The 10,423-nt window shown below is 33.5% G+C and overlaps 1 protein-coding gene and 1 non-coding gene across 2 annotated transcripts in view; one reads left to right on the top strand and one right to left on the bottom strand.

The window, feature by feature from the left end:
* Nucleotides 1-239: 239 nt before the first annotated feature.
* Nucleotides 240-455, top strand: LOC143914998 (small nucleolar RNA U3). The gene has a single exon (XR_013260874.1). It is a non-coding gene; the product is annotated as a small nucleolar RNA U3 (small nucleolar RNA).
* A 7,281-nt stretch (nt 456-7,736) lies between these two features.
* The window catches only part of Syn2 (Syntrophin-like 2), a 141,041-nt gene continuing 138,354 nt past the window's right edge, over nt 7,737-10,423 (bottom strand). Inside the window, exons 10-11 of the mRNA XM_077435153.1 lie at nt 9,483-9,689; nt 7,737-9,409 (exon numbers count right to left, since the gene is read on the bottom strand). Of these exons, the coding sequence (XP_077291279.1) occupies nt 9,299-9,409; nt 9,483-9,689 (318 nt within the window). The 3' untranslated portion in view covers nt 7,737-9,298. The remainder of the gene's footprint in view (nt 9,410-9,482; nt 9,690-10,423) is intronic.

Below are 10,423 nucleotides of genomic sequence, written 5' to 3'. Positions count from 1 at the left end.
ATATATTTAGGTATATATATATATATTTTTTTTTTTTTTCGTCGTCGATGCGCTGAAAGGTTGGCCGACAGGTACCGAACAGGAAAGAAAAAATAACGGTTCGTGTCCCTGCTTATAAATGTGAATCAATATATAATAGTTTTACAAATTTTAAGTAGATGGAGATGGTTTCTGAGTAAATATACTATCGGTAATAATCAAAGTGTGAATAAAAACTTTGATCGTTACCGTCTATCTTTAGGACTGTACTCCACAGGATCATTTCTGTAGTACTTTCTTCACCGTCAAGCACGCTCTATAAGAGAGTGCACGAGTCACGTTGATGAGACGTGGCGCGGTTCCCTGAGCGTGAGGAGGACTTTGAAAGGATTTTAACAATTCTTTCCTTGTCATCGATGACCGTTCACCTGTACTAGGATCACAGGAGGATGGGGAGCTGTCGCTGTCTGAGTGGCTTTATTTAAAATCATATATCATAAATTTAATAAAAAATAGCTCTTGCTAACATGGAACTCCATTTCTTTAATAGCTGAGATGCCATTAATCTTTATTAGACCAGTTTATAGGTCTGTTACAGGAAGTTGGCGCGAACAAATGCGCTCTGTTCCTTTCGTGCGCTTCTGTGTGAGTGCGCGAACGCGCCAACTCTCGGTAACAGACCTATATCTTCTTATGACTAGAGGTCGGAATCTGAAGGGGCCGGAATCGCCCCTTTAATTCCGGTCTCTACTTATGACTAAGGTAGGACCGGAAGCGTGTCGTATATATTGTTCAATTGTTGTAATTGCTTTGTAAAAAAGGTTCGGCAAACCTTTAACAATGCATTTACAACATTTAAACAATAAACGGCTCCCTCAGGGTCCGGGCTTTCTAGTTTAGTCATAAGTTATGACTAGAGGTAGGATAGTCACAGTGCTATCCATTGTTGTAAATCCTTTGTAAAAAAGGTTCGGCAAACCTTTAACAATGCATTTACAACCTTTGAACAATACGCGGCACCTTCTGGGTCCGGTGACTAGTTATGACTAGACTGCGGATAGAGACCGTGCTTTTTCCAGGAATCGGGGCGGTTGGCTCTATTTACAAAGCTAGAGTACAAAAAAAGGTTGAATTGTTGTAAAAGGCGAGCCTTTTACAACAATTGAACAATAGAATTTACAACAATTGAATAATAAACGGCGCGCTGTGGATCCGGCTACTACTTATGACCTTTTAATCACTCGATAGATTTGCTTCATTATTACGTCATCATTTAAGTCCCATTCATATTTAATTGATTTGAACATTTATCTGCCTAATCTTACACTCTCCTGCCCGTCTTTTAGAATGACCTATCATTTCAATCTCTATTGTGGAACCATTGCTACTCAGTGTTGAACTTTTTGTCTCTCATTATTCTGAGTTTCATTACTTGTTCTGTGTGAATTGAACTTCGCACGTCATTATATAACGCAAAAACACATCGAAAATTGTCGTCCTCAGGAAAACACTAGAATATAATCTAAAAAAGTTAGCTTTATTTATTTAGTTTTCCGAACTTTCACTACATTTATTTCGCGCATGGCTTAAGTTAAGCACAGATTTCCAACCAAAAGGCCACAATATTTTTTTTAAGTCGTCACGTTGTTAAATATTTAGTAAATTAAAAAAAAAATTATACAGTCCATATCTATAATAGAAGAATCTGGAGGTGAACTGAATGAGAATCTGAGAGAGAAAATTATTTCGCACTTTGAATCCCTTGTAAAGGAATACTAGTGGAATACTTACTTTTCATGAGTTCTGAACTTCAGATAATGGTTTCAACCATCAGTAGGAAACATTCCCGTTTCAGAACAAGATACATTATTGTATATAAATAAATAAAACGATTTCTCGGTATGTAATTTGTTGTGCGAAAACTATCTGACCCTCAAAACGAAAGAAAGAAAATTAGCGAAGTGAAACTAAAAATAATTACTGAACATTGAGAATTACAAAAGGTTGGCTTTGACAAAAGCTGAGCCTTAAATATTGAAGCTGTTTGTCGAGATGGAAGCACACAATAAAATCATCGCATTGAATATTGAGTTAAAATTATTGTATTCTGTGAAATCCATTTTTAATGATTACTATTATTCGCATGCTTTTTGTTTGTTATGAAGAAGTTCTGAAATTTGTGTGTTACAACTTTCATAATCTTTTTCGGAACACTTGTACATACATAGTAAAGCTCATTGTATAGCCCATGTGATAAATGAAAAGCCAACAGTATAGATCAGTGGTTGCGTTAATGCTAACCAATAAAAGGCTCCCTGGTTCAAGCCCTGCGTTTACCCCGATTGAAAATAATTTATTCGAAAGTATTTCTGTAGTGCTGCTGGTCAGACTTGGATATTTGTGATTTCAAGTCAATCGTTTCCTATCAGAGTTTGCCAATTTATCTGATTTCATTATTGAAACGGTCCCTCCATCAAATTGGCAAAAACAATCCTACCCACTATGTCATTAATATCTGAATTTGATTTATGTACACTATGTAAAAATTTATGTGCAAGTCTAAATCCATAATGTCTATGGATTAGTCTCTACGGAGGAAAAAATCCTACTTCCGGTTGTAGGAATATAGCACTATTCCGAATCAAAACCAGTGATCTCATATATTTCACAACAATACACAAGTATTACGATGGCATCATCATCGCTCCTGTAAAAACATCCAGAACTAATCTCGCCAGGAATTCGCTTCGCTACTAGAGGGCGACGACCCAGCAGAACTAATCTCGCCTGGAACTATCTTCGCAACTCGAGGGCAACGTCCCCTTGCGACTATTCCAGAAGAAAGAGTTTATCGCTCGATCGTAAAACGAACGAAATCCAGCAGTGATGTCATCATGCAACTACGACACTTGACCTGAAGCAAAGACATCTGCACACGGCACGCATCGACCCACAATGTATTTAAACCGACGCACCAGCTCCAGACGCCAGAGTGAACCTCTGGAGTTCAGCCAGCTCACTTCTCCGAAGCTAAACTTCTTTGTACATAAAATTACCATTGTAACAACTGAACATAAATAAACGATCCTCTTACAAACAAACACAAACAGTGTTTCAATAGGCCGGGAATCGCTCAAAACCTATCATCATTGAAGTAGAATGGGTAGAAGCGCTCTCAGCTTCCAAAAATGTTGCCACAAAAACTCCTTGCAAACGGAGATGTCGGCTGTTTTGCTCAGTTGTTTGTTAAACTCTGTAGCAGTAGGATCTCTTTGAAATAGGCTCTACTAGTGAAATTGTGTGGTAGTATTAGTTCGACAAAGTCCGAACATCTGTATGTGCACGTGCGCCAGGCTCACTCATTGAAAAACAGGGCCGTACACCGTATTATTTTTTAAAACTAATTATTACTTTATCTACATTGAAGTAGTATGCATAGAATTGCTCTCAGCCCCTAAAAATTTTAAAGGACGATAAGGGACGATCACTTCCACGAATTCTTTTTCCTCACTCTTTTGTCTCTCTTCTGACTTTCCGTCTCTCTCTTCGATGGCTCGCTTTTAAGCGATACTTTTGTTAGGAATGACTATTCTATACATTATACTTCAATGCCTATCACCCTATACGGTTTCTTAAATTTAGTGATTTTTTTTTTATTTTCATCACATTGAATATTACTTGATTTTTTTCGTGAAGAGCACACATGTTTAAGGGGTTGAAAAAAATAGTGGAAGAAAAATCGAAAAACAGTAAAACAAGTAATGAAACAAATTCAAACATTAATCATTCGCATTATATATTGTCATCTAATAATAATATTTAAAAACAACCACTTAATATTAACAATAACATGCTCCTTATAAATATAAACGTTAATTATTAATTTAGTTCAGGGTCTGTTGTGATTAACAATGCGAGACAGTGTCTTCAATCACGGAGGGGAAATTTCTTTTAAAATATTCACAATACATATACATATATGACAGAATAACAATGTTGAATAAACATTTAAAAATAAATAATATGTTTATATATAATTGCTCTATACATATATAATAAATAGACTTTACTAATGCAATTCTATATGAAAAAATCGAAGTGCAACATGAATTGAATATGTATATGAATATGTATTTCAGACGAGGTCAATTACTAATACTGTCTGTGTTTTTTTATGAATAAAAAAAGATATCATCATAAATGTGATCAAATAAAGACTGGTTGATAGCACTTCCCAAGTACATTTGTACACACAAATTAATATTTAAAATAAAAATGAGATACACGTGTGTACCAATGTGGCATCAAGAATAGTATGAATACTCGTAAAAGCACCACAAGACCGTCGATATATGTACATACATATATATATTGCTAAAACTCACTTCACATCCATAGACCACATCTACGTACGTATATAATTGAAATATCTTATTCTGTATTATTACAATTTAATATAATAAGAAGAAGGCTATTTTGCTCATTGACAATCGTTACGACTTACACACCTATTCGTTCACAATATTGTAAATATTTTTTAGCATTTCCAAATCAAATCAACGACTCGCAATGATAATAATCGAAGCATAGAAATGTAATTCATAATAATCTTTTTGTACTGAATAACAATTTTATATTTTTCATTGTTCATTTACTCGTTAAACAAATACCTATATATCGGGGTTTATTTACTATAGGAAAATTACCCCTACAAATATATTAAAAATAAATGTAATACATATAATTTGAACCAACATCTTTTATGAAATGAAACTATCAATATGTAAATACGGAACTGAAATATTTTCAATTTAGTCAGCTTGGTCGGAATTCCATCATTTCAGTTTTAAATAGAAAGACATTGCTTCGACACACATTCTTTGGTATTTTTTCAATTTTATCAGACTTTATCTATAATAATTACAACAATATAACATCTATTAATAAATTGCGAAACGTGATAAAACTTAAATTGTACATTAAAAAGTGTGCAGGTTTCAAACAAATATAACACCCGAATCACACCTGCACATAAAAAGTCATATAAAATGCAAAAAATTATTATGGAATACTGATATGTAGCTAATATTCTAAATATACATAAAAATAACTATCATACTTTCTGCCAATCTTTATACCGACGAGCGAGTGAATGATTTATTCGGTTCGTCGGTGTAAATGCTCCATTATAATATACACATGCACGAACGTTCCAAATATAATAAAATTAATATAATAACTAGAAAAATATATGATGATTGTCAAATATAATATACAGTCGAACTCAGTTATTACTATATTCAATGCATGTAATATATTAGAAATCAATTCAAATTTTAAATGGATTTTTTAAAAAAGCCTCACGTTATCATCAGGGCCGTCGAGAGGAATCCTGGGTTCTGGTAAAAACTATTCCGGGCCCTATGACAAACTGAAAAAAAAATCTTATAGATTTAATTTAATATACGAAAAATCTATCAGAACTATTAGAAAAAATACCTATTTATATGTTGGTTGTTATTTTTTAAAATAATTGAATAATAAATTATGATATAACAGGTATGATTTCTGACATGTGGTCCCTGGAGTAGTCCGGGCCCTGGAACTCTCTTCAGCCCTGCTTATCATAACAGTACAAATCTGCGGATAAGAAACTCGGAAGTTTCACTTCTTGCGGGCGTCACAATGCGATTTTTTAAAAATCATTGTATAAAAACCACATGAAATTCAAATAAAAAGATGATTGTGGCTATTTGCAGGTACTGTATCTGCGACAGGCGTAAAGACTTCTGCGCATGCGCGTGAACTGTCACTGTCAGCGTGTTTACTGTTAAAATTTTATTTTAAACCTATTAAAATTTAGTTCGAACTTGTAAAGTGACGTAGAGTAAAAAATATAATGCAAATTAGTTAACATTATTAATTGTTAAAAAATTATTATCATATACAACGTATAATACCTACATACAAGTACAAGTCGCGAACTAGCTAAATGATATAAATCTATTATAATAACGTGCGAAATTTATTTGCCTCATGTATAATGAACGATTGATTAAACAAGTCTAGCATACATTAAATGTAAGAAATTATAATCGGATAATAAGTTCACCCGCATGCACAGAAGGCTTTGCGCCTGTCGCAGATATTACCTGCAAATAGCCACAACCTAAAAAGATAGCAATCGTACGCATAATACCCCTGTTCGACTATATAACTCATAAATTTAATAAAAAATAAAATTAATTAAACAATCAACCACAATATACATATACTTGGATATGATTCAATAAAAAGCATTTGTTCTTAATGATATAATATAAAATTTTACATTCTCATATACACACACCCGTCGTTGTGTCTATTTTATTTTCCTTACATTAAACCGACTATGAGACTCTTTTTTTTTATTACTTTCTATACACTTCCGTTTTGGTCGTATTAAAACACAATCACTTCTACATATTATATGCCGCATGGATGTATAACGAGATGAAAGTGTCCATTAAAAACAAACACCGATTCGTTTCATCTACGATTTGGTTATATTCGTCAGTCTTTTTCCATCGTCCGTTAGATTTACATGGTAGTGGAAAAAATTACAAACAGCAATAATTACAAACTACATACATACATACATAGCATCCTCAAATATAAATTCGATCCAATCTATACACCGTAAATTTGACTCTAAAATGGAATTTGGTCACACTATACATACATATATATATATATTTATATATATATATATATATATATATATATATATATATATATATATATATTTAAGTAGGTACTTATCAGATTACAATATCGTCATTCAAAAGCACGCCACACACTTTTTTTTCATTTACATTCGCATTCATAATATATGTAAGTCTTGCGTGTGAAACCATTTAAAACTATAATCAAATAGTGTGAGTTATGATATGCATGAGTAAATAAATATTTATAGTAAACTTAACATTTGCATATAAGAATGGCTATCATTTTGCTGAAATTATTATGTATAAACATTTTTTTTATTTTAAAGATAAATAACTGTACCCGTGTCAAATGTGTTGCCAAATACAACGTTTGCATTTTTAGAATGCCAAAAATAATAAAAAATACTCCAGCAAAGTGAAGGCCAATCTAATGTACAGGTACGATATTTATTTTGAATTTGTAAAACATTAAACGTAAACATGAATGATGTAATACACATTAAAGGTGAGTCAGTAATTATCTGTAGTCATTCAGAAAAGGTTTTGGAAGCCGAACTAAATATTAAAATCATGATGGTTTCGGTCTGTACCATAGATATAGAATACCATAGATACGCCCTGACGCTCTAAGCCGATCCCCCTGTTGGACCATGCACACACAAAAAAAAGTACAGATCATGCACACTCTCTCTCAGTAGCTAGTTAGCTTCTAAGTAGGAAGATCGATTGACATTTTTCGAAAATGCCAACGTGTTCAGTGAAATTGTGTTACAATTACTCAAGAAAACATAAAAAGGCGGATGGCATCACATATCATAAGTAAGAATTAATATAATGCACGCGTATATCTTGTTGGCACTGAAGGAAATTCAGAAATCGACATTAAGTTTAAAACTACAAACAATTAACTAAATATTAAAGTGTCAGCTTTAAAATTGATACTTGTGAAAGTTACTAATATTTAAATATTGTAATAGTTAATGATGGTTTTATTATAGTAACATACATTTGTAGTTTAATATAGTGTGTATAGCTAAATATTTTTTTCTTAATATGGCTTTATTAGTTTGGTTTACTGTCCAATAAAATAAAACTTCAGTGCATGTACATATACATAAACTGGGTGCCGACCGCTGCGTTTCTTCCTTTTTTTTTTACCACTTCCCCGCTAGTTAAACCCCCCGCACCCCTCAGTTAGTGGCGACAAGATCTCCAACGAAATTTGTATGTAATGGCATATCTAGGTTATTCTACATCTATAGTCTGTACCTTTCAAGATGATAATAGTTTATGGTAAGTGTAGAGCTGTCAGTTAGAAAACATATTGTGAACTCACTGGAGTATGTTTTTGTTAGAGATTGGATAAAACCACAGGAAATTATGCATATATTAAAGAAAAAGGCAGGGCAATTGGTGTTTTGTATCGTAATAGGAGTTTCTTTCAGTGTCATGACATATTTTTCATGTGAATTTTCTCTATGTATGTTTTGTATAACATAAGAGTTCTCGTCTATATTCGTGCTTGATATTGATAGCATCTTATCATAGCTCGAGCAAAACATTACATTGTTTGAGGTCCAAAATTTCCGACGGGTCTCCAAACTAACTAAAGATGTGTCTTTGGTTGTTTGAATTCGTTCGATTAACTCAAAATCTTCACCATAAATATAATTATTGATTCACCTTTGGTGTAACAAATTCATTTAAACACAAATCGATACGTATTTTGATGAAGTTTCTTCTATACTTTCCTACGACAATTATTGTAAAGTACAGCATGCATAGTATGTACATATATTATTCATAAGAATCTTTTTTTCTTATAATACAATGTATCGTAGACTTTAGTGTACGCTGAAAAAACGAGTATTGTATTCGAGGATAATATTTAGAAAAATAATTAATTGTAAAAAGCGTGAGATTTGAGCCTCATTTTTAGACCGCATTAAACTTACAATGGTCAAGTTTGTCAATAGGGATTTTTTACTATACCCTTTCATGTTAGAATAAGCATATACATATATACGTATATAAAAATTCATTTTATGTTTAAAGATAAAATAAAATAACCCTTTTCATTCAGAGATCAATCAATGGAGTATGATGCTGAAAAATCTTACAAATTTTCGTGACAATGCTAACATTTTTTCCTTAAAGTCATAATTCATACAAAAAAATATCTATATACACTAAGGGAATTACTTGCCTTATGTAAATTTAATGTTCGTTGAATACCCAAACATACACGAGGTCCTACAATCAGTCGAAATCATTACGGGTTACAAATACATACATATATATATATTATACACATTTTCATATATTTTACAAGGATTTCTAATGCAATTGTTACGAAACGTCCGTTTCAGATCCGCACTATCGACACAATCGAAACGATATAGATTCAGAAACGAATTGTGGAAGAAAGAACGGAATATGCCTTTGTTTTTATTATATTTTATAAATATCTCAAGTAAGCGAGTTTGAATGATCGTCGGATTTAAAAGTGAAGCATCAAAGTTTTACAGAGACCGAATTGAATACATTTTATTGTCCCGAGTTGGACTTTAAAAGTCGAGAAGACAGGCACACAGAAGACGTGGTGGTTTTTCTTATGTCGCTTGAATGGAAGACAGGAAAGCCGGATCGACGGAGGCGACCTTCGCCGTCAGGAAGGCGTGCATGCAAAACAGAAGACTCTGCAATATCTGACACTCCAACTCCTGAAAATCACACATGGAGATGAGTTTTTAATATTTTTCCGCTTCATAGCTACATATGTAGAGTTGTTATTACCTTTGTTTCAATGGCTCGAGTTTCGCTGTCTTGGAAGTGAAGCTTCAGTTTGGATTTGCCGTCGTCGCTGGATCCTCTCAATTGGGAGAAACGGTAGGCCCAAACCGGTGGATTGCCAGGAGCTCCTTCGTTCAGCGAAAAGCCTGAAGACCAGTCCAAAGTCAAGCCGGCAGTTCGACCCTCATACGACACGGTGAAAGTCTTTTTCTGAAATATAATTCAATTTGAATTGAATAAAACAAATGAATATGTTGATATTATAAATAAAAAAAATAGATAAAGTAAAAAGGCAAGATGGGGAAGAAGCAAGATATCGATGATGGTAAGAGAATATACTGTGTATAGGCTAGGAGTTGAAGTGTATCTTCTAGTTGTAATATATTTTAACTAGTTCCATCTAACCCGGTACCAGCTATCGTTATAGTTGTAATATATGCCGTCTAACCCACGTAAGTTGATTCATATGGCGAATTACATTCCAACTGGTCAAGATGGGTTTGGTGCAAACGATCGACAAGCGCCAGACAGACTGAACCACAGATGAACTGGATGGCTGCTTTAAACGCAATTCTCGACTTCACGAATGATAGATTGCACATCAGATGACGAGTAACCTTTCTATGTGCACAGATGCAATTATTAAAATTGAGTTGGATCTTTCTGGCGAGTTTAATAAGGCAAAATTCGGAACTAAAGTATCAGAAGCACAGAACGTATACAGGGTAGGTATATTGGGACTTCAGGTAGATTTCGCTTAGTGTTAGTGCGAGCAGTGCGCACGCATAAGGTACACTTGTCGTTAATCTGTGGTTCAGTCTGTCTGGCGCTTGTCAATCGTTTGCACCGCATCGGGTCGAAATATATTACAACTGAAAATAAAATTCAACTATAAGTTATATATGTAGTATCAGGTAAGATGGAGCGGTTAGGTTGTCGTGAAA

This window comes from Arctopsyche grandis, chromosome 7 (assembly GCF_051622035.1).
Source record: "Arctopsyche grandis isolate Sample6627 chromosome 7, ASM5162203v2, whole genome shotgun sequence".
Classification (NCBI taxonomy): Eukaryota; Metazoa; Arthropoda; class Insecta; order Trichoptera; family Hydropsychidae; genus Arctopsyche; species Arctopsyche grandis.
This window is presented reverse-complemented; position numbering and strand designations above follow the sequence as displayed.